Source organism: Leptopilina boulardi, unplaced genomic scaffold (assembly GCF_019393585.1).
Source record: "Leptopilina boulardi isolate dan_hultmark-lab unplaced genomic scaffold, ZJU_Lbou_2.1 LbouV2_137, whole genome shotgun sequence".
In the NCBI taxonomy this organism is placed as follows: Eukaryota; Metazoa; Arthropoda; class Insecta; order Hymenoptera; family Figitidae; genus Leptopilina; species Leptopilina boulardi.
This window is the reverse complement of record NW_026137682.1, coordinates 734,834-761,315: the sequence shown is the minus strand read 5'-3', so window position 1 is coordinate 761,315 and position 26,482 is coordinate 734,834. Positions and strand designations below refer to the sequence as shown.

Genomic DNA, 26,482 nt, shown 5'->3' with positions numbered 1-26,482 from the left:
ATAAAAAAAAAAGAAAAAAGTAAATATTTTTAAAACAAATTACATAAACAAAAGAATCATCAGGCCCACTCCAAAACTTATTACAAAATTTTCCTCCTATTTTCATGTATGTAAAAATAAAAAAAAATTTTTAAAATCGCCCCTAAATTTAAAAAAATTTTATTTGTTTATAAAAAATTGCTGTTTTTTATAAACAAATTTAAAAATTTTTTTTTCGTTAACATATTTTGAAAGTCGATGAAAAACTGAAACTTTTTTGTATGTTGGTCATAATTCCTAAATTCAATGCTTTTAGAGTTAGATGTCATTAAAATTAGGTGTATTTTAAAAAAACTCGAAAAAATCAAATTTTTAAAAATTCATAACTTGAAAATTAAAAATGTCATATGTAAATTTCACGTGGAATCGCCCATATATATACATATACCTTATACTAATTAATTACGCATACATTTACGTGTGCGGTTAATTTATAATTGTAATTAACAGCACTCGAAAAATGTGTAATTAACAATTAAAAAAAAAATTTTTAACTCGTTCCTGTAACAAAATTCAATATATACTTTTTTTCTAAACCAAACATGCCATGAAATAATAATAAGTACCACTTTATGAGCTGAATTTCATATATAGGTATGTAGCATATTTTATACGACACTTCTCGAAATGAAGCAATATACCTTTTTACCTTGTAATGTTTACATAAATATGTCAATTTTTCTGAAATTAACATTTCTAATGAACAAATGTTTTTCATTAAAATTTTCGTTGTCAAACATTTATTCAAATAATTATAAATTTTTGTTTTAAAAAAATTTATTCAACATTTCTCGATCAAAAAATTATTAAAAAAAAACATTTTTAAGCAAAATTTTTTTATTATTTTTCATTTACTTTGATGTAGGAAAAGTTAAAAAAAAAAACCCTACTTTTGTTCCCGAAAAATTAGAAATGACAATTTTTTCCGTTTTCCCCAAATCTCAATAAAAATATATTTTTCTGTCTCAAAAAAAAAAATTTTTTTTTTCAAAAAACTTATTCAGATATTAGTAAAAAGTTATAAAACTCAAATAATATCGGGCAAAGTAGTAAAGTGGTAAGTTACTCGTAAATGAACTTTGCACTGAAAGTAGAAATAGTTTATCTACTTCAGGCAAGTAGTAAAAGTCGACTTATGTCAGACTCGTTGTAAAAACTTTTGAATATTATTACAACGAACTTAACGTTTAATTAACTCGATAATTAGCTTTGAAATAAATTGTAAAACTAATCTAATCGTGTGAAATATATTTAAATCCTCATTAACGTTCAATAATATAAAAAAATAAATCAATTTAATAAAATTATTTGGAAATAATTGCATTAAATTATAAAATAATTTTAATATCGAAATTTTGCCTTTTTTATAAATTGGAACATCGAGCTATGAATATTGATGAGAAGCAATATTTCACGATATTTTGTATATATATATATATAAAGACAGGAAGATAATCCGCGCTTGTACAATCGTGTTTTGATCAATAAATAGTGCTAATAACAGTTGACGACTCATAAAACGAAATTCGGTATGAGTGAACTGCAACTTCAAAGCAAAGTCGATTGACGGTTAAAATCGTGAATGTCAATATATAATATTTTATCTTGCTTAACAATTCATCCATAAACGATAAAATAACATTAAATATAAACATTTGTCATTCATCGGAATGTAAAAATATATATATCACTTGGAATTACCTAAAAATATTAACTGTATTTACACACTTGATGTATTGTTACATTTATCATTTAGACACATACGTTGTTAGTAGTATAAAAATCATATATAATTTATAAACGAAAACTTTTCTCTTTGAAAAATTAATTAATGAATAAATCCTATATTTGTCCTCATCTTTAAAAATATATTCGTTGATTTGTCCTTTCTTCTGTTCCAATTTTCTCGATATATATATATATAATACTCTTCGTTTTTCTCGTTAAGTTTTACATTTTTTTTCTACCTCATAATGAAAATAATTGAAAAAAATAAGATATGATCCTTTTGATCAGAATCAACAAGCTTTATATAAAAATTACGTCGACCAGAAAAGACGAGAGGAAGATAAGTAAATATAAAGAAAACAAGAAAAGCCCTTAGGGAGACATTTCTCTTTCGTTCCTTCTTCTTTTTTTTTCTTTTTTCACTTGTGCTTTCATAACAATGGCAATTGTCTTATGAATTCAAATACTGACAAAATCCTATCTTGTCAAGTTGACGTTTCAAGGACAAGAGAAAAATGCAGTTGAAAAAAGAATGAAGAAAGTGAGAAAAAAAATGTATATTCAAAGGCTAAGTTAAAATGTCGTAAAGTGACGAAAGCCTTCCTACTGGCAAGTAAAGAAAAGGGCGAGTGATACGCGAGAGCAAAAATTGCGGCATATTTTTATCATTTAATTCCACCTTTTAGGGGAAAAGCATTACGAATGGTTCGAGGAAAAGAAAACGCTTTTTCTCAAAGGCCAAATTCAGAAGGAAACTGCTCTGCCTTATGAGACCTTATCATCTGTCCTCACCGTTTTCTTTTAGTTACAGAAAATCCCCGGGGATCTAAGATAGACTTCTTTTGTTTCGAGAACAAAGATTCAGCTCGGCGCTATTCTACAAAATCTGCACCCCATTCGATTAACCCTCTTATACAAGTACCGTGATTTTTTTTTTTTTTTTTTTACTATTTTTAATATACTTTCGTGAAGAGGTCAAGTACTTGTTCCTTGACATGACTCACTCTCTTCTTATAACCACATCTTCAACCATAAACGGAATTCATTTTACGGATATAATTATATAATTAGAGATGAGATATGATTTGTAGTAAAGTAATTGAAATTATTTATAATTTACAATTAAATGACAAAAGGGAAAATAAAAAAAAAATTAATAAATGTCAGGAGTGGAGCATATTTGAAATTTACAAACTCTTTGCGAGGCAGTTGGAACTATCTTTTTCAGATAATATGCACTTAGACTCCATTTCCGAAGTCTTTAGATAAACATGATATTGAAAAAGAGCGAAAGAAAGCTATATTTTCCCCATGTCTTTTTAAATATATAATAAATAAAAGGGCTTTTTATTGTAAAATACAGTAAAAGGAAAATATTCAAAAGCTTTAGGGAAAATTGACTTGCAGAAAAAAATGCAATATTACGCAGAAAAAAGAAAGAACAGTTTTATTTTGAGCCTGACTTTTGGCTTGATGCGAGCCGCAACAGAAATAAATCCGGTAAGACAAGGACAAACTTTTACAGAAGCAATGTAAACAAGGAAAAAAATTAACTTTCCTACAACACAAACTAGTCTTTTTTTCATGAGTTTTTGTTAGTGGATTTAGAAACATGTCAAGTAGGATAGCTTTAGAGACTCATTGAGTCCCTTCTCTCGTGACCGTCATCTCTCTTTCTCTCTCGTTGACGTTTCACGAGACGTGGAACTGAAAGTTTGATGGAAAATGCGCGACAACAGAGACAAAGTCATAACGAAAGGTAAACGTAAATGGAAGGTAAAAAAAAAAAGAAGAAAAATTCCAAGAGTCACAAGATTTGCGCAGAAGGAATACTACAACACAACAACAATATATAGAAGAATCTGCTTTTTGGTGAATCGCAAAATTGACGTGAATATCCTCTCGCTGCTCAATAAAACACGCGAAACAAAAAGCCATCGTAAAACATCGGTTTAAAGTTTCATGCGAGTCAGCCCAGATGCTTCCCTTGTACTCTCATCCCTTTTGCCAACCTCTACTACACCCGCCAAACCAAGAGCTTTGCTCAACTCCAACCTAACCATCCATCTTTCCATTCTCCTTTAGAGGCCCCGTGGACTTTACTATGGAAATTTTTATCAAGTAGCTTGCATCCTCGTGCGCCTGACGTTGTACACTCTTTCTCTCTCTCTCTCTCTTTCTCTTTTCCCACTTTGCGTCTGTAACACGTCATACATAAAGGGCTGACATTAAAACTTTATCCTCTGCATTACTAAACGTGCCCTGCGTAAAATAACTACCCATTTACTATACTGTCTGTGAAATTGTTTCTTTAAACTCATTGCTTCACGCTCTCATAATATATATATATTTCAAAATATTTAAAAATTACTTTAGAGTTTAGTTTTATTTATTTTTAACATCCTCTAAATCTGAATTAGTAGACTGTTAATTTAAAGGTATCATTTTTTTTATTTGTAACAACCATGATATTTAATAATACACTGAGAAAAAATATGCTATTGAACCAATAGCATTACTGCCAAAGGTAAAAAAATTATTGATTCAAAAAGCATATGGGCGATTCCACGTCAAATTTACAATCAAATTTTTAATTCGGCCAAAAACATTTTTTCTTCATTCCTTATTGAAAAAAAAGGATACGTATTTTTTTTTTATGGCCAAATTTTCTCACTATGAATTTTTGAAATTTTAGATTTTCAAAAGTAGACTTATTTTCAATTAATTTAAGAGGCATTTTATATTTTTTTAACTTGTTACATCTGTTTATTACAAAACGGATTTGTTAAAACTTTAAATATAAACATATTTAAACATTTCAATTGTTTATACGATTAATTAAATAGTTATAATTATTTTTAAAATATAATAGGTATTTATGAACTAATTATGAACTATTATTATGGTATTATGAACTAATTTTTTATATAACATTTATTACATTTAGTAATTTGTGAAGCAACAATTTTGGTATTATTAAATTTCCTAAAGTTACTACATATTATATAGGGACATTTATAGAATTCTGGCATAAGTTGGCAACACTGTGTTCACTTGCTTTTTGACAAAAGTTTAGTTGGTTTTATTAAAAACCATACGTATCTTTCACCGTTGATAAATCAAAACAATTTTTAAGAATTTTTAGTAAAGGACGTGATACTGTACGTGATTTTCTATATTTTTGTTTTTTTTTATAAACTCATAGTAAAAATTCAAATGATTTCATCTTATACCTACCCTAAATTGAAACGGTACTATATTGAAATTTCAAACAAAATGTCACTAAATGTTACTGCAAATATTTACCTAATTTTTTCATCTAAAATAACCTACAAGCGTTGAAAGTTAAATAAAGCAATTTAATAAGCTTAACTGACCGACTACTGGTACAATCACCCTATTTGTGATCATGTTTTAATGTAATTATACTATGATTCCCAAAATTAAGTTTTCTTCTAATCTATTTGCAATTTTGAACTTCCCTTCTATACTGTATAACGAAATTTTAGCAGAGACATACTTTGCTAAACGTTTATTATCCAATTATATTTTAATGAAAATAAAATTTTTATAAATTTAATCGAATCCATTTGTCAAAGCCAAAACCACGTCTGAGTAGCCTAATTAAATTTTACCCGCGGTTGCTTATTTCGATTTTGTGTAATTCAATTTCATTTAAAATTTTAATTGCTTTAATTTCATTATTTTATTAATTACAAAAAAAGTTAGGTACATCATATATTGAAAATAAAAGAATTTTTTCATTTTTTAAAATTAAAAATTGCTTTATTCGATTAATATTTATTATCTCTTTGTATATTCATAATTATTACCATTCTTTTCAAAAAAGTTAATATTAAAAAAAAAACAATTTTGTAATCATACGTTTCAACAGTTTTAAAGTGTTAAAAATAAATTCTCCTTTATTCTTTCATTGTGAAAATTATTTAAAATAATATCTTTTTTACTAACAATTTTATTTTATTTTAAAGAAGAAAATCTTTATTAAAAATAATGTGAATTTAGTCGCAAGATTGCAAATTGTTCATTAACAATTATTACATAGCATAACAAAAAAATTTGTATTCATATAGCATTTTATTTAAAATTAACAGAAATTAAAATTTTGTAGATCACAGAGTGAAAGGAAAAGATTCTTTAGTGAGTTATTCGAGATGGGAATGTGAAAGCTCGTTTATTTCTGTGCTTAAAGTAACGATGAATATGTGACTTGGTACAAGATGAAATAGGGAAAGTGTAGGTTGGATACATGTGAGCAGCAGTGAATGTGCACAAGGTACTTACTGCTAGAATGTCAAAGCCGCCCTCCAGGGACAGACCGAAATCTCCTTCCCTTTTTCTCTTCCATCCTCTGAACCACCGACATGGCTCAGTCTATTTAATTCTCCACCTCTGATTTCTCTACTTCGCATCTTCTTCTTCACCTTATTCTTTCATGCCCCTCATTCGGTACTTATACACAACGATTGTTTTTGTTTTAATGTTTACTTAAAACGTTTATACATTATACTAAAAACCATCCTTTGGCTAGAATAATCCTTACACTACGAAACTGCCGTCAAACTTCGTAGGTGAAGGTCCCTGGGATCTCGCTATCGCGACCCTTACCGTTACCGATCTTTCTGGCCTATATATTCTTCATTCGTGCAAAAGTCTTCTTAGACTCCTCAAGGGCCGTCCTGAAGATTCCGCTGCCTGCAATATGGCTAATATTCGCTTTATCACTATACTTTTCTCTACATAAGAAGCAGCTTGGGCTTCTACTGCAGTTTGCAAACTTATGATCGACTTCACCGCACTTGAAGCACACAGTCGATCTATCCGCTGCCTTACAAACTATTTCTATGTGGCCTTACGCCAGACACCGGTGGCTCCAAACGACCATCACCCTTCTTTTGATTGGGCAATACACATAAAGCCAATCCTTATGCGTCCCATCTTCTCCAGCCTGTCCGCCTCTTCTGGGACGGTGACTACAACCGCGAGCTTCATTTCTCATTGATTGGATCCTAGAACCGTCACCTTCCTACATCCTGGCTTCTGGAGCACTTCCGACAACGTCTGCTCAACCTCCTCTTCCTGGGCAAGGTAATTCAGGTCGCGGTTCTCAAGTGTGACCTATTGATCGACGGTTTGCACCTTTTCCATGCTTTCAAACGCTTTGGTGACCTCAGCGGTGAATGCCTCCTTATTAAAGGTTCCTTCAATTTTTATCAGGAGATCTCCCTTTCTAGAAGGCCTAGCGCCCACAACCTGCGTATTGCTGACGTCTGGATTTACTTCCTTTTGAAGTTTGCACAGTGCGTTGGCATACGTTGTTCCAGTCGCGACTCGGATTACCATCGTAGATCCACTCGTCGCTTTCTTCTTATTGGTTTGCTTAGGATTTGGGGTTAACGTCACCTTAGCATCTTCTTGCATTCTCTTCTTTGCCTCGGCGTTAGCCCTCTCCGGACTGCCACAGGTTCACCTCAGCATTGCCTATAGCGCCACCAAGGTTGCCATCCTCGTACTAGGGCAGATTTGCATAGACAAATCTTCGCCTCACTGACAAGATCCTGAAGAGTCTTAATTCCGTCCTTAATAGTCATGTTGACATTCTTCTGGACTTCGCAAGACTTTACCATCTTGACGATCTTCTCTTCGATCCTCTGCAGACACGCAGATTCCTCCTGTCTAAACTTTAAACATTTCTCGCACGCTTGAATCGCTTCCTCTTCTACTTCCAAGTCTTTCCAAACGGACCTGTGGAACCTTAAGAAACTGGGTGCTTCCACGGTCCATCCTTCTTGTGGCTATGAATGCTGCAGCACCCAAGATGTCCAATACTGCAGCACTGTTATTGGATTTCGACGCTGGGAAGACAACTTGCTCACCTCCAGCAGCACCGACACTGGGGTATCCCTCTCCTGCACCGTAAACGTCGTTATTCAATTATTTGCTTTCCATATATATATTTTCTCCTTACTTTATATCTTGGTTTTTGGAAGTCCTTTAGTGAAAAGCCCCACCAACCACCACGACAAGATCTACCAAAAATTTACAAGACTCTTGGTAGCGGACAACCATCGGCAGATGGTAGATATAAATATTAGATTAATTTTTGGGTCTGCGTGTAGTTTATTTTTTTAATTAATTTTCAGCAAAAAAGTTATTTTAAACAGAATTTCTCAAAAACAGATCTTAAAAATTAACAAATTTTTACTGTTAAATTTTGGAAATACTTGTCGTATTGACTTAGTAGTTGTACTCGACATAAAATAAAAAGTTTTTAATGTCTTCTGGTGGCAATATAAGAGCGAACGATACATGGCAAAACATTGTACATAGTATAGGACACAGCACCATCTGGCAACGGTGCTTATTGCCATGCTTGACATATGTTATTACCCTTGAGGGCACGCACATATGTTCCAATTATATGTCTTCCTAGAACAACCTCTTGAATAATGACAATATTCCACAAGTTAATATCACGTCAACTACAACAATTTTCATTTGATATTATATATTTCGTGTTCATTATTACTATTATCATTATTGCTATTACTATTATTTTTATTATTATTATATTATAAGACACGATAAATGAATCATAAGATAATACGCTTTAAATTTTTGTTATTCATTTCCTTCTCTAAATTCTGGCTTTTTTCTCTATCTTTAACTTTTTAATTATTTTCATTCCATTTTATTCTCTCTTTTCGTGAATGTTTTTTCAATTTCTTTCTTTTTTAATTAATTTTCTTTTTATTTTTTACTGAAATGTCTTTTGCCCTCACTATGAAAGAAAAAAAGGGATCAGCTTACCGAGAGATGTATTTTCGCGCGCGCGACTCTTCTTCTTTTGCAGGGAAACACAAGGGTCACGTGCCCTGAAGCAAAGGAAAATCGTAATTGAAATGTCGTTCATCCAAAAGATGCTCTGAAAGATGTAACGCAAGACTGTAAGGGAAAGGATGAATAAAGGTGAAATTTTCGGCTTCCGAGAGCTTTTTCGAGGCGTTGAGCGACATCCCAACGTCCGTCTTGAAACCGAAAGAATGTAATTACAAGGCAAAGATCAAAGACCGTTGTTGAAACGGATAGACGTGTACTGGTCTGGTGTGGAATTTAAATATCGACGGGAAGAATTTGTTGTTTGACTATCTATCTATATATATATATATATAGTGTTGGAAGCTTCTCTTCTGACGACTATAACGAAAGTGTTTTGAGATCAACATTTATCTGAAGCAGGCACAAAATTCATCAAATGCATTGTCGAGAGTATTGATTTTTTCAAATTAAACACAAATAATTTATTCCCCTTTTTCATTGCAAAAACCGAGCGTCTTCTAAATATCTCAAAAAGAATAAGATAAGATAAGTAAAACACTAAAAAGTTTCTTAAAAAACGCAAATATTACCTACACTCGTTTTTAGTGTTTTGTAAAAGAATGAAAATTTATTTCAAATTTATTGAAACTAGCGATGTATTCCTCGCTCGCTAACGCTCGCTCGGCTAAAATTGTACTTATTGTTGTTTACTTATTGTAGTTTATGTATATTATATTTATAATTTATGTTTTAAATTAATATCTTATTAATATTGTATAAAATTTATCATAAAATTGAAAAAAGATGTTACATAAAAATAGTTTCTAAGACTTTCTAAAAGTATATATGCAAAGTATTTTGATTTATTTGAAAATAATTGAAAATAGATTTTTCAAGGACGGTGTCGAGGTCACGGGGTCGGTGTCGTTTTTCGAAATTTGTTAACTTAATATAATAGAAGATGTTTCGTTTTAAATTAAGAAATGTTAAAATTATTAAGTTAAAAACATTTGATTTTAATGACACTTAAAATTAGACACAATATTATAGGTTACTAACTAAAAATTGAAAAAACAACAATAAATAATAAAAAATAATAAGAAAAAATTGAAAAAATCAAAAAATTCTTAAAAAATTGCAAAATAACCCTTTTTCGTGATAAAATTGCAAAATAACCCTTTTTCGGGTTAAAATTAAAAAATAACTCTTTTTCGAGTTAAAATTGAAAAAAGATGTTACATAAAAATAGTTTGTAAGATTTTCTAAAAGCATATATGCAAAGTATTTTGATTTATTTGAAAATAATTGAAAATAGATTTTTCAAGGACGGTGTCGAGGTCACGGGGTCGGTGTCGTTTTTCGAAATTTGTTAACTTAATATAATAGAAGATGTTTCGTTTTAAATTAAGAAATGTTAAAATTATTAAGTTAAAAACATTTGATTTTAATGACACTTAAAATTAGACACAATATTATAGGTTACTAACTAAAAATTGAAAAAACAACAATAAATAATAAAAAATAATAAGAAAAAATTGAAAAAATCAAAAAATTCTTAAAAAATTGCAAAATAACCCTTTTTCGTGATAAAATTGCAAAATAACCCTTTTTCGGGTTAAAATTAAAAAATAACTCTTTTTCGAGTTAAAATTGAAAAAAGATGTTACATAAAAATAGTTTGTAAGATTTTCTAAAAGTATATATGCAAAGTATTTTGATTTATTTGAAAATAATTGAAAATAGATTTTTCAAGGACGGTGTCGAGGTCACGGGGTCGGTGTCGTTTTTTGAAATTTGTTAACTTAATATAATAGAAGATTCTATTTAGTTGGTATTTAATTTGAAAAAAAGTAATTTAGAAATGGTTAATCATGAAAAATGGTTGTTTCTTTTTTTTTAAATATGATGAGATGAGGTCGGTTTGAGGTTTCTGCATGAACGTGGTGACGGGCACGTCGAAAGGAGAACATCAGGCTGTACTACGGGTTTAGAATGTTTGGCGAGACAAGCAGCCACTTCAAGGGAACATTCCTGGAGAGGTTTTGAATGTAGCTAAGAACGAAGGTTGTTGGTACGATCCTGGCCTAAACACTGTGTGCACAAGCTTACCTAACCAAGTACACGTGCTTCCCGTCAGGAATGTCAACCTGTCCTAACTGCTCGACACCAAGTTGTCTGGACTTCAACTACGACCAAACTGATGCTCTGTTTTCTCATTCGCTCTCTCCCTCTCTCTCTTTATATACTCACGTACCGACAATGTCACTCAAAACTTTCGACACATGGATAAAATTCAAATATTCCTGATAATTTTAGTAAATTAATTTCATAAATGGTCAAAGTTGTAAAAATTTAATTAAAAAAAGAGAGAATGTTTAATACATGTTTTATATTTTTTTTATAAATTCTTCGGGTCGCATGAGTAAGTTCTAAAATTAAGTTGTTAGAATTTTCATTTGACAGAATCTCATCATTATCTATAATTTATTTGTTGTCAAATTTTTATTTCTTTGAATTATTATTTTACAGAAATTTCATTAAACCGAATTTATTGAGCTAAAATTAAATTATCATAATTGACATAAAACATTTTGCTAATTTAAAATAATTGTTTGGTATAAAGCTAGAAGTGACAATTTCAAAAATCTTCAGTTTTGACGTTGTAAAATTTTGTCTGAATCTAAATTTTTATATTAGAGAATTTTTATTTGTCGGAATAAATATCTTTTAAACAAAATGTGGGCGCGAGTTTTAAAATTCACTAATCAGAAGTTATCATCGAAATTATGATTAGTTAATTTTAAAATTTGCGCCTAAATCTTTCTGTCGATGGTTTGTAGTCCATTTGCAATTTCGGACAAATAGAAATTCGACATTTTAAGAATTCTGTAATGTAGAAATTCTGTTAAATAGAATTTCTGTAGCATAATAATTTGCAGAAACAAAAATATTTCAACGAATCTTGGAGATTTCAAGATTTGCGCGCGATACATACCTTCAAACAATGGAGAAATTCGTTTTACGAGAAAAATTTTTTATTATTTAAACGAAACCTTGGGTCTCTGGTGAAATGGAGAAAATTTGGCGACAGAGTTCTAAGTAGTTCACTTGGGAGTCATAAAAAGCTTGAGAAACCTTTCAAAAGTTCACAAAGGGAGAGAGAGGCCTATTGCTGCACACTCATTCTTTTCCATACTCGTAGAATAGTTATCTGGAGGTATCATATTTTAAAAATTTAAACTCAACAGAGTTAACTTGCATTGTATATATATATATATATATATATATAATAACAATTAATCTTACAAGTCCATTTTAGTATCCTACCGTATTTTTTTTCTTTCTATCGTACACTTTTTATACATGAAAGTTAAATTTACTATATCCGAAATACCTTCCTATAAGACAAATTCACAATCTCCAAGGAACAATGTTTCTTTCCTTCTTAAGATATAAATAAACTTTTATTTTCTGATACACCCCTTTTTTTTACATTTTAAGTTGTACTTTTACAATCTTTCGGATTGTTTTCCAATACTTTTCTAAAGAGTCGATTTAAGCTTGTGAATAAAAATGCAACTTTGGATAAAATTGAGTTTTTATTGAATTGTAAAACGGCCTTATGCGGTTTACCATGAACATAAAGCTTGATTATAATATACCTGACAAACATACGGAGAAAAGCACGCCACTATAATCATTTACGAGATATTAACGCTCATATTACAAAAAAAATTAATAGAATAGAACCAGAGAGAGAGAGAGAGAGAGAGTATTTGATCGTATCATGTATGTATACCTATATATACGAACGATAAAATCAATCTTACTGCCTCTCTCCTGTCAGGATTAGAACAATTATTTTCCATAAATTCCATAAAGCAACGATACCTCGTCACGAAGTTTATGTTTTTCTTCTATATACATATTGGTATTTCCCTCGTCTTTCTTGAATAATAATTAATTCTGTCTCGTGGGATATAGTTGCAATAGTAACCTTGAGTCTAAAATAACACTTCGTAGCTAATAGTGTCACGATCAATAAGTACCAGAATAAATGTTGCAACTCACCGGGAAAATTATTTGCATATCAGTGTTGGAATTGCAATTTCAACCACGCGAAAGCATGGTAAATTTGAATAAATAACTTCTTTAACGTTTTAAAATCTGGTCTTTGAATTTTCCTATACCTTTTGAGATATTGAAAATTTGTTAAATATATACTTTTTTATTATTGTTATTGCTATTTTATTTTTTATAAATTTTGCACTTTCAATTTTGCAATAAATAAAAAAATACATATGTTAAAAATTTACTTTTTTTCTATCAGTTTGTATTGTATTTGTTTAGGACATGAATTCTCCTTTTACTGCCGTCTGATCAAAAACGACTTTTTCACTTGTGGCTGACAAAAATCAACTTTTTCTACTTAAATGAATCTACTTTTTTTTACTTTAGGCTTTTACAACTTCTTGTCTTACTAAAATCATTTTTTCCACTGAAACTTGACGAAGATAAACATTTTTTATTTTAGACTAAAATAAAACTAAAATAAAAATAAATAAAACTAAAATAAAATATCTTCTACTTTCATCTATTGAAAACTGACATCAATTTAAATTTCAATTTATTCCTTATCTATATTAATTAAATGTGACAATCCACGAGAAAAGAGACCTTACAGTAAAGAAATGTTGGGTTATGATTATAGTTTTAGCTTGATAAAAAGTCCCTAATTAATTAGGTAAAATCAAAAATAGTTTTTTATTGAAAAGTTTCGTATGTAATGAAAACTTAAACATAAATTTTTTGCATTAAGAGTTAATCATAAACATAACCTAAAATTTGTTTACCATAAGGTCCCTTTTCTCGTAAAGCGTATGTATAAATTTCATGTCAAATATATACAAAATATCGTAAAAAAATGGGTATTTTTAAAATGAAACCTCCGTGACGAATAGATCGATTTATAATATGAAATATTTTCACCTCGAATCAATGGAAAGTCAGCAAAAAGGGGTGAGAGCGGTAAATATATATACGTTTGGATTTGAAAACAAAAGCTGTTATATGTTTCATTTTCTATTCTTTGGCGCAGTGAAACAACTTTTCTTTCGTGTCGCATCGAAGTCTTATCTGATAAATAGATTCCCGAGGAACAATTTGAAAGGACAAACGCATCCGGGAGGTCTGACAATGAGGGAAAGAGAGAGAGAGAGAGAAAGAGGGGGGAGGGGGTTATTGTAGAGCAAGTGAGAAAAGAAAAGGTGAAGTACTAGGAATATATATATATATATATGTATATATATGCACAGTGTTGGTAATATATAATAAGATACGAGCCCGAGAGCATGCAGCATAATCATATATCATAGGTTAGTGCGGTATGGCGGAGTATTCCTTTCGTATGTAAGGGAATATTCACTAACACACATTGTAGTTGCCAAAAGCCAAGGAACCAACATCCGCAGAACTATATATACAAACACTTTGACATTAAACACCACTACCATCATATTATTTGCAACTATGTATTTAAAAAATAATTATTAAAACATCAGTATAAAGATTTCCTTTGATTGTTAATATTTTTTTTCAAAATGTATAAAAACTTAGTTTATTAACATTTTTTTCAAAACAGGAAAAACTGCCGAGACTCTGACCAGAGATGTATTTTAAATATGGCAAAGTGGGTAAATTTCTGCACGGGGTTACTTATGTTTAATGTATATATATATATATATATATATATATATATATATATATATATATATATATATATATATATATGTGTGTGTGTATTGTTGCGAATAGAAAGTGTTTTCTTTGTGTGAGTCAAGCATTCGAAACAAACGTCTATGTGCACAAGGGATTTCACGGTATTTCGCTAACTTTTGTAGCTTACGAAGACGCCAGGCAACAGAAAGTTTTGCAAGAGCGGATCCCTGGGTAAACGTTTTGGTCAATGAATAAATAGAAAACGAGAGACGAAACTTGCTGCCATCCCAAGCACTAATGGTCCATGGTTATTCTGTCCCTGGAGCGACCCAGCATCCAGGTGTATAACCATCCTCTTCGCTAAATTACTTTCTCAACCGTGTCCGAGACACTCGCAGACTTCTCGCATTTTGACGCAATACACATTGCTTTTTTAAAATTTTTAAACTTCTTCTTCCTCTTCTTAATAATGCAATAATCAACTTTTAATTTAATTATTTTTCGTTTATCTAAAACAAATTGTTTTCAAATTTTTAATCTATTTTTAAGAAAAAAAAAATGTGTTTGAGAAAAATCAACTTTTGCTAGTACTATCTCTGAATAGAAGCATTTTTTTTCTCCCGTTGTCTGAGTATAATTATCTTTTTTTTCTACCGTCTGTAATGAAATAAGGAGATGTAGTAGGGCATTCGTAATTCTGAAAATCAACGAAAGTATACGAAGAGGGACAGAGCTTGGCCGATCGTCGATTCGAAAACACGCGGATTTTGTCATTACTGTGATAGTGACTGTGTGAAAATAAAGTTATTTTGAATTTAGTGAAAATAAAATTGTTTACATTTTATTTATTGTCCTGACTAAGTGTTTCATTACAGAATCAGAAGTGGGATAATCAGATAAAAAAAAAATTAACGCAAATCGTGCGGGACAAACTATCAGACCTATTAATTGTCCAAAAATTACAGCTGTCTAAATTTTTATATTGAATTTTAATTGTATATCCATTTTGTTGGTCTTTCTGTTTGAGATTTAAATTTGGTTTGTGTAGTGTTTGCTCGAAATTATCGCGAGTTTTAGTGTTAGCTTCTTCAGCAAACACGTACCAGAATTAAAGATGTCTGTCTATATTCAGGAAATGAACGTGGCCGATTTGAAGGAGTTTCTCCGATCCATGAAGCTCACTACTACAGGGAGTAAAGCGGATCTTATGGATAGGGTTCTAGAGACGGATCCGGCAGGTATTTTGGTGCAGCAGTGGTTCCAGAATAAAATGTCTAAATTGATGAAAGAAAATGAACTCGTTGCAGCTCAAAAAGAAATTAACTCTCTAATGGCGTTGTTAGAAAATGCTAGAAAAGAGATTGTTGATGTGAAACAACAACTACAGCAGAGAAGACAAAGAGATGAGGAAAACGAGTTGAGAAAAATTCTAGAGGAGCGAGAGAAGATCGCTCACCAGTTTCAAGAAACCGAGAACGATCTGAATGGACTTCGAAAACATTTAGATAATCCAGGGCCTGTTTTGGAAAATTCAGTGTCAGATTTATTGGATGAGTATGGGAACCCAAGAACATGCGATTATGGGTCTCCCAAAGTAAGTCAAATTAATCAAGTAATTAAATTATAAATAGATGAATTTCTTCTTATAGGTATTTATTTGCTTTTTTAAAAGAGAAAAAGAAAAATCATTTTTTCTCAACATAAATTTCAAAAAATCGAGGGTTCCTTACACGAAGCAAACTTATTTGGTATAAAAGCAAATGTTAAAAAAAAAAGTTTTGTATATAAATAAATTTTAAAAAATCTTATCTTTGGGGGCCCAATGTGAGGCCCACAGTACAAAAATTAGTTTCCATCCATTTCGTAATCGTTATGAAATTCTGTGCTTAGACTTGTGGTACAAATTCCAAAAATATTGGGCCCAATCCCAGACATTTGGACCAATATTTTTGGCATTTGTACTACAAGTCTTAACCCAGAATTTCATAACGATTACGAAATGGATACTGGAAATTAGTGGGTTTTATTTAAGAAAACTAATTTTTTTACTGTGGGCCTCACATTGGGCCGTGGAATCTTACATTGGGCTCTGTGCCCAATTTCAAAATTAGCTTCGAATTTCTAATCCTGTGACCCTAAAAACCCCAGATAAGATTTTTTAAAATTTATTTATTTGATTTTCAAAAAATGTTTGGCCCAATTTCAGACATTGGGACCAATATTTTGGGCACTTGTACAACATGTCTGAACGCAGAATTTCATAGGGATTACGAATTTGATACTGAAAATTAGTGGTCTTATTTAACAAAACCACTTTTTTCATTGTATGGCCCAACATTGCGCCCCGGCTCAATTTTTTGATCTCAAATATGTAGATCTTTCTGTTTGGAACAACTTTTGTCTAAAACATTTTTTACGAAAATTCGTACTTTTCGAGATATTTGCAAGTTTCCATACTATATAATGGACGTGAAAATTAAGATGCGCGCGTTCCGTCGCGCCTCACGGGACGTTTTAATTTTTTTCTCTCAAAGTTCTTGCTGTCCCAATTATGAAAATTAGAAAAGTTATTCTTAACATCATAGGCATTAAGGTATCACATCGGTAAAACCGTTTTCTATAAATTTTCTTGAAAATTTTACCATATGTTCTTATTATCATTCTTGACAAATTTGCAAAATATGAAGAATTTTCGCCGTACGAAACCAGAGATATTAGCAATCAAAGTTGCTTATTTTGCATGGGAGACGGGACTAATGTATGGGGGAGAAGTACATTTTCTTAAATATCATCAGAAGTTTTCTATAAATTTTTTTCAAAAACTAATGTTGAATTCACGAATAAATTTGGAACTAAAATATACAAAGAAATTTATAATTTACCGTGCCGTTTATTTGTAATTATAAATTAAAAATTCTATTTCATGACGTCATTTGCAATATATAGCACACCCGCCACTGTTAGTGCTAGCGTGGGGTATACGTGTACGAGTGTATTTGTAGAAGTAGGTACAGTATGGGCTGAGAGTATAGGGAGTTGAGGGCGAAAGTATAGTGCGGGAAGTAGTAATGCGAGCTACAAACTTTTGACTCCGATTAGTGCCGATGTGATACCTTAAGTAGAAAAAAAAATTTTTTAAATCGAAGAGGTAGTTTTTTCAAAAAATGAATTCAAAATTTTTTTGTTGACTTTTTTCCGGGCAAAAAAAATTATTTTTTTTCATGAACTATTTTTTTCTTAAAATAGCATCTTTTTATGAGAAATTTTAAAAAAAATTTATCTCATTTGGATAACAAGAAAAAAAGTTACATGGTTTTTTTTTAAAAATGACATAAACTTTTAATTACAGATATCTCAAAAAATTTTGAAAATTTTGAAAAATTGTTTGTGCACTGAAAGAAATTTCATAGGAAAAAATAACAAAATGCGTATTACATTTTAATATATTCTTTTAGAATTTAGGGAAAAGTGTACTTTTTATTAAAATTCAATATACTTTATATTAAAGTTCCAACTTAAAATCTTTTTTCAAATATTAATAATTATTGTAGAAAGAACGTAAAAAGATTACCAATATTTGAAAATATTATATTAAATTCTCATAGAGTTGTTGCATTATATGGAATGTAGCGTTCTAATATTTGTAAAACTTTATACGAAAAATTCAGAATGTCGGAAGAAAAGGGAAAAAAAGTGGAAACTCGGACGTTTCCGTTAATTCTCGGGAGGAAGAGGAGTGAGACTAGGAACAACACATTCACACTTACGATACAGGTTAATACACATACTAATGAACACGCACGTTCATTTCGCTTATACATAGACATTACACGATCGCAACGAAACCTACACTTACAATTCTACACGCATAACGATAAATTTCGCTGGGGGTCGACATATATCGTTTTCTTATATACTAACTACTGAATATTTTTACCACTTGCGAGAAAGAAGTTTACTTATAATAACTTAATAATAAAAAATAGTTTACTAGTGCCAATGGTGTAATTTTATAGAGGTTACGCTGGGTTCATTTTTATTATTAATTGTTTATATAGATTTTTCTTTTTTTTCAGATTAAAAATTATGATTGTTATAAAAATTTTTATTGCAAATAAAAATTAAATAATTGTAAAGATGACATCAAAAAATAAAAATTAATAAAAATAATAATAAATTTAATAATTAATAATAAATTTATTATTATTAAATAACTTTAATAAAACATTTTTTATAAATTGAAAATAAGTTTAAATTAAAAAGAATTTAAAACACTATAAACATTTGAAACACGTGTGTTGACAGTTGATAGATACGTTCTGCTGGTTAACAACACTTTCGAAAATCGGATCAAGTCGTAGAAGTTCGAGCAGGACACGAAGCCGCAAACAGACAGAACTTCGGTTAAATTCGTAGTCTCTCGGGAAAATCCGTGACTTTTAATATAAAGTTTTACAAAATGTGAAATAAGTATACGGATATATGTTATTTTTCTTACTATTTTGTGAAATTATTTATTATAATATTTCGTATTCTGTGAATTCATAAAGAAAATACTAATTTTTAAAATAAATATACTAATTCTTATTTCTTAAAATAATAGTTACTCTTAAATTCATTATATATTTTCATAAAAACTGTAGTAGTAATCAGTATAGGTGCACTTTTTCCCTAAATTGTAACATTTATATTAAACTCTAATATGAGTTTAATACTTAGTAGTATGAATTTTCTTTCAGTGTGTGCTTTCATTCTGTACAAATAAAGGAACATATTCACAAGATTTCAATAAAATTGGTTCAATCATAAAAAAATTCTTGTGATCACATCCCATGGAATTGCTCATGTCAAATAATATAAGTTCACTGAGAGAAAAGATTGATTGGTGTTATCATTTTCGAGATGACCATTAATTAGTTAGTAAGTAAACTATACTGCCGCTAATTTATTAGGCTTTAATAATTAAAAATAACAATAAAAATATAAATATTTGAGAAATACAATTTCTTATTTTGTTATTATTTTCGAAAATATATAGATAGAGAAAAAGGAGAATATATAATGTTAGTCCAAAAAGCTTGATCGTTAAATCGGAGAGAAATTGCAAAATGGTGCACTTTTAGTCTTAGCCGACTGTCTATCCGAGTAGATATTTATTGTCCTATTATCTTGATTGATACTCAGACGACCGACCAGAAGCTAGTATCTCATGTAAGTACATTTAATGGCAAAAGGCCGATTTCGACTTTCCCTTACATTATCAAAAGAAAAACGGATTTCGCTCTCTCGTCTCTACAATATATATATATTCGTGGGTCATTTTGTGATAAGTTCAACCGTTGGGCGGTCCATCTTTATTTTTTGACCACATGGCGCCATTAAATGCCAGCGGCTTTTCTCCCAGCAAGCCACCTAGTCATAATTCACGGAAATACTGTCGTAAACACTTAGCGGAACTTATTTTCCGCTTAGGCCGTAATAATTCCTGATTTTAGTATGGGTAGACGAATTTCTCTCTGGCAATGTTTTATATATATATGGTCATATATCTCATGTTAGGCTTTTACCACATTATTTATTATATTGTTTTTTTCTTAATTCAAACGAAAGGGCGAAAATTATTTTGAAAAATATATTTTTGAAATCAAAAATCAATTTTAAAAATTTTTAAATTCATTTTTTGAGTTCAGATTTTCTCTGTGTAATGAAAAAACAGCATTTAGAGATTATTTTTTTACATTAAAGCAGAATCTGTAGGATTTTTAGTAGTGATTGATTTTTCTAATTATTGAAATTGCATTTCTTTGTAATCGCCAACGGATTATTAATTATTATCTACGCGTGAATAAATGTCTAAAAATCGAGTATGGGAAAAATAATTGGCAAAAGTTTTGAACCTCTGTATATGTAAAACTTTAGCGTTTAATAAATACATAAATAGGACAGGTGCTCCTTAAGGCTTCTCTATGTGTTAAGTTTTGAAAAAAGAAATTTGAAAAAAGAAGAAATGTTGAAAAGTACAATAAATAAAGTTGTTTAGCTTGTGCATAAGGTATAAAGCCACGGATGGTTTTGGCCCTGCTAGACAGCTGGGTAGAGCTCGAACTAACTATTAAAAGTTGCAAATTGCTGCAGACACGCTGCGGGCCTTTGTATAGAGTTGCATCCTGGGCATTCATATATATATCTACAAAACTTACTCACTTACTTAGCCATTTTCTTAGTTTCTTACTCCTTTGACCATACTAGAAGCATTTTTCTACTTATTGCCTTATTCTTTAGTCAACCACCTTTTCGCGCCATATAATAGTTTTCGTTTTTTCTTTACTCACTCTTGCATGGCCTTGTTTTCTGCACCTGCGCGCATTTTTTTTTTTTTTTTAAACTTTGTCCTCGTTCTTCAGCTATAGTCTCAACAGGGAAATTAACTTGGATGATAATACTTGGCGGAGTCACTTTTAAAATTAATGCCAATGTACCACATTCAAATTTTTTGCAAAAATTTCCAGATTTAAAAAAAAGTTTTTTCAAACTACAAAAAGGGTTCTTTCTTCTTTTTAGGGTTCCGTACTTAATATCGGTTTTTTTGAAATCGTGTACCCCCCCCCCCCTAGCGGCCACACGAATTTATCTGGAGGGCTGAAATTTGGTACACATATGTATTTTCGCGTGTAGATTACAGGAAAAATATAGCGAACCTGATAGGAATTGATTATCATAGCGTTGTCAAGGAAATACCATGAATTTTTACGAAAAATGCCTAAAAATGACTATGTTCCCCTCCTCTAGCAGCCACATCTTTTGACATAAAGAGCTCAAATTTGACACACTTACGTATTTTAACGTGAAAATTACAGGAAAAATATATCGAACTTGATTCAGATCAATAAATATAGCGTTGTCAAGGAAAAATCAAAAATTTCGAAAAAATTGATTTTTTCTCCCAAGCGCACACAATATTCAACCCAGACAGTTCATATTTAGTATACAAATGTATTTTTACGGGAAAAATACAGGGAAAAAAAAAGCTATCACGATTAGAGTTGATGATCAATTTTTATCAAATTTTTGAAGAAAAATGATAAATTTAAGAAAAAAATGTATTTTTCCGCAAAAAACGAAAAAAGTTTATCTAAAGTGATTTAAATTTATATATTTTGACGTATTTTTATGTGAAGATTACAAATAAATATAGCGAGGATGATTGGAGTTGATTTTTCTGGGGCAGTCAAGAAAAAATTTATAATTTTAGAAAAAATCATGAATTTTTTCCGAATAACGAAAAAAAATTTTATCTAAAGGACTTCAAATTTACTATTTTTGCGTATTTTTATGTGTAGATTATAGAAATAATCTTAATAAACATGATAAGAAGTGGAAAAAGTGGACTTTTTCCTTAAGTTTATTTATTCAGTATTTATAACTCTAAAATAAAACAGGGGTTTCTTTATGTTTATTTCATAAAAATTTGGCTTCCTCGCGGAGGAAGCAATAATTTTGTTTAACTCATTTAGGTGATTTAAATTCAATTAAAACGCAAAATTTTATAGCCAAAATGCGAATTATTGATTTTTTAACTTTCATTAATTTATTAAATTTACCTCAAATGAACCTCATTTACCTCAATGGTAAGTAAATTAGTATATAATAATCTACAGAAAAGTATATTTTTAATAATTAAATAGAATATTTAAAAATTAAAAGTAATCAATAAAAAATTTACCTTCTATTTTCTCTTACCCTCATTTTTCAATTTCAATAATTCTTGTACTTATTAAAAAATAAAAATAAAATCGGACAAGTGCGAGTTACACTCGCACTGAAATCGAGGGTTCCGTACTCGAAGCGAATTTATTTGGTATAAAAACAAATATTTGAAAAATATGTGTTGTATGTTAAATAATATAAGTGATACAAAAAAGGACAATTTAAAAAAAAAATTAAGAAAATTGTTCCTCCTTTGGTATAAAAACAAAAAAAAATTTAAATATGTGTTGTATTTCAAATAATATAAGTGATACAAAAAGGAACAATTTTTTCAAATTTTACAAAATTGTTCCTTTTTGTATCACTTATATTATTTGAAATACAACACATATTTAAAATTTTTTTTTGGTTTTATACCAAAGGAGGAACAATTTTCTTAATTTTTTTTTTTAATTGTCCTTTTTTGTATCACTTATATTATTTAACATACAACACATATTTTTCAAATATTTGTTTTTATACCAAATAAATTCGCTTCGAGTACGGAACCCTCGATTTCAGTGCGAGTATAACTCACAGTTGTTCGATTTTTTATTTTATATTTGGTATTTAAACCAAATATTGGTTGGATCAAAATAAATTTTGGTTAAGCCAATAAAACTTTCTTTTGTTCTAAAAATTGAAAAAAAAATTTAAAACAACAAATATTTATATATTTTAAAAATATATAAACTTAAAATATTTTTTATTTATACATTTTTGGAATAAATTCTATAAAAATTATTTAATATTAATAAATTCTATTTTTACGTCAAAATATTATCCCGTGGGAAAGATTCGTTTCGAAAAATTAATTTTGTAAATGGAACAGAAAGATGGATAGTATCAAAAAGAAAAAAAAAGTAGACAGTATTATAATATACCCTCCCTCATCTTTATTAAATAGTGTTTTAATTTAAAAATCATATATATATATATATATATATATATCGAAATGATGAATTACATTATAATGCTCAAGTAATATCATCTTATATTTATTTTAATCCCAAGTGGCAATCTAATGAATATCACATTTTACGTATGAAATCTTTGAATTTTATGAAAAAAGTAAAATCTATCAAACAGTAAATAATAATTTTTATTAATTGATAAAAAAAATGTAAAAACTTATTGTTGATCATTTTAGAACAATATTAATTTTAGTAATTATTATATTGAAAATTATTATTTTGAATATACAATAATCCTGTTAAAATGAATGTTTCAATGTTAATTTTCAATATAATAATTATTAAATTTAATGAAGCAATTCCAAATACTAAATACGTAATCACTTAGGAATAATTAAATCGTTTTGGTACTCTTCATATATATATACATCCCTCAGAACTTCATTAAATTAGTGTAAACACCTCAAGCTATTGAAGCAAATATGCTTATTTGACTGTCATTTAGAGCAAACAAAATAAGAAATATCATAGTTGCTTATTAACATTTCTTTGGATTCTATTAGTTTAGTTTTTCTTTTTTTAAGTTTATAATTTTGAAAAGCCTTAAATTTTATTAATATCATGACTTATTAGATAATATTTTTGAATTTATAAATTGACACATTTTTTTTTTTAATTTTTCAAGAAATAAATAAAAAAATGCAAATCAATGCATATGCTTGAGAGAAAAAATAAATCTTTCTGATAACTAATCCCGCTTTTTTTTACATTATAATAATCTTCCGAGAAAAAAAAATAGAAATTGTTTCTGTTTTTTTCTTTCCTCTTGAATTTCTTGCGCCGCATGCGAAGAAAAAATTGGACAATTATCTTAATAAGTTATTACGATTCTAATTCTATAAAAATTTACTTTTAAAATAAGCCTATGGAAAAATGAAAAATGTTTATTCTGCATGCGAAGAAAAAAAAATTGCGTAATTACACTATAACTAGCTGTGAATCCGCATAGAATATTACCGAGAAAAAATGGACACTAAGAAAATGTTTTTTTTTTCCTCATTTGTCCATTTTTTATTTATTATACAATTATATTGAATTTTAAATTGTTTATAAAAATTAATTTTTTTTTAATATTTGAAAAAAGTAATAATTTTTTTTATTGTGAAACATTTTTATATTTGGTTTTTGTCTTTTAAAAATTATAATTTTAGGTAAAAAGTATTATTACATCACGTTGTGATCGATTTTTTTTTTAATTGTATGTTATATTTAGTAGTGAATTAAGTTTCGCTCTATGTTAACAGAAACTACATGAGACTGCACTATGAATGCTCGTAGTTCACGAGATTTTAGAGAGTATGAGGGGACAAATGGTAGATAGACAGATTGAGAAAATGAAAAGTAACGATTCAATATTTGCGTGAAGAGTCGCGCGTGTTTTAAATTAACGCTATTCTATATGAGAGTGTCATTCCCAACATTAACAACGTTTTTCCATTAAACCAACACATACACACTCTAAGCCACAAACAATATTCTTGCCTCACTCATTGAAAAAGAAAAAAAAAAAAAATTATGACAGCGTAGAAAGGATTTTACTTCTGATAAACTATTCATTTTGTATAGTGTTTTACAGCATATACGTACATCTAAATCTATATGACCATTTTTATTTAGAAAGCATTTACCGAACCATGTTACGCGAATATTTAATTTAAAAAACTAATATTTTCATTTTACTTTTTTTTTTGTAAACTAAAATTCATCTCAAAGGGGGCCTGAAGCATTTTTCCAAACAAAAACACAATAAAAGTTTGACAATAGAGAAAAAGTTTGAAATATAACTGTTTAAAAATTAACCGATAAAAAATGGGTTTGGCTTTAATTGAAAGCATGTATGTTGGATTTTTTTTTTATTTTTTTATTTTATTCGAAAGTAGAACATATTTTCGTTCATGTGATTTGGCCTCAATTTTTATTATTCTATGTTTCTATAATAAATTGCTGTTTATTAAACCCAATTTTCGATTTCACTGTTTTTATGATTTTTTTCGATGAATTTTTCAATTTGGATTATGAGAGCACTTCCTTTTTCGTGCCACAAAACATGTATGTGAATAAAAAATTTTTTTGATTTAAAATATTTTTCTTTTTTTTTTTTGAAGGATGTAGGAATTTTTTAATAATTTTTTTTAAATACCATTTTTTCTTTTTTTGTTAAAAAATCAAAATTCATTCTTTTATGCTATTCTTTTTTGTGAAGAACTGAAAAATAGTATAAAAATTTGTTGTCATATTTTAAAGTATATTAATATATTGTCAAAAAATTTATTCTAAAGAAATTGTATATTTGGGGAAATGACTAAAATAATATTACCGACATATTAAATTTTCCTTAAATATAAAATTTTATAAAATATATACATTTTTTGATCAGAAATATACCAGAAAATAATTTCAAAATTTTTTCTTATTTTTTTTTCAGTTCTCTGATTCAGATAAATTTTTTAAGTAGTATTCTTATTATATTTCATGATTTTGTAAAAAAAAATATATATATATATATATTTCTTCATTGATAATTTTGTATATATTTTTAGATGATATAATTTTCATTATCACTTTTGTCCACAAATTGGAATATTCTAATAAAATACAATGTAATTAAATTTCTTTGGTAAATATTTCGATAACAATACTTTGAGGTCCAGGGGATGAAAATTCAATATCCTCCAATATATATATATATATATATTGGTACTGGAAAGTTTATCTCATCTTTAGTTTGGAAGGTGAACTTTGGGTCTCTCTATATTTTCACGATATGAGCAGCTCAATATAGAATGTCACTTATATATATACTTTATGTATATTGAGCATGTTCCACGCCGGAATCAGTAAATGACATAGTTTATATCGTTGATTAGAAAATTTTCAATTGAAAATTTCTATTTCCTTAGAAATTTCCTTTTCAAAATGTGAATTTTTGGTTACGACTATTTTCTATGAAATGTTATCGTCGTGAAAGGAGGAAAAAATTTTTGTTGCAAAATATTCCCGATCCTTATCTATTAAAGGAAGACTCATGAAAGGAAGGGGAAATAAATGCGTATCAAGAGAAGTTGAAGCTATAAAGGAAGAGTGGTTGAGTTGGAGCGCGCTTTTAGGTTCGTAAGCGCCTTATATGCACTCGATCGACTTTGGACCTGTCAAACTATCGACCCTTTCCAAAACGAATGAGGAGCTATAAGGCTGAGATAAGATTCTTATTTCTTTTCTGTCTTTCTTTCTCTCTCTATTTCTCCCTATCTATATGTATATGTATATACGTATAGTATACGAAAGTTTGTGTAACAAGATGCTTGCGGTTCCTGACCACCAGTAACTTCCACAACTAAAGCAAACCCTCTTCACGTTTGTTTCAGGAGATGAAAGTCAACTGGGCGACGTCGCCGGGTAACCAACCGAAACAGGACACGAGCAGTGAGTAGAAATTT

The 26,482-nt window shown here is 29.2% G+C and overlaps 1 protein-coding gene across 10 annotated transcripts in view; it reads left to right on the top strand.

Moving 5' to 3' along the window:
- LOC127291435 (nucleolysin TIAR) overlaps nucleotides 1-26,482 on the top strand; it is a 907,547-nt gene that overhangs the window by 439,275 nt on the left and 441,790 nt on the right. For all 10 annotated transcript variants that reach the window (XM_051320573.1, XM_051320572.1, XM_051320575.1 and 7 more), the window contains one exon: nucleotides 26,411-26,468. In XM_051320573.1, coding sequence (XP_051176530.1) covers nucleotides 26,414-26,468 — 55 coding nt within the window. In that variant the 5' untranslated portion in view covers nucleotides 26,411-26,413. The remainder of the gene's footprint in view (nucleotides 1-26,410; nucleotides 26,469-26,482) is intronic.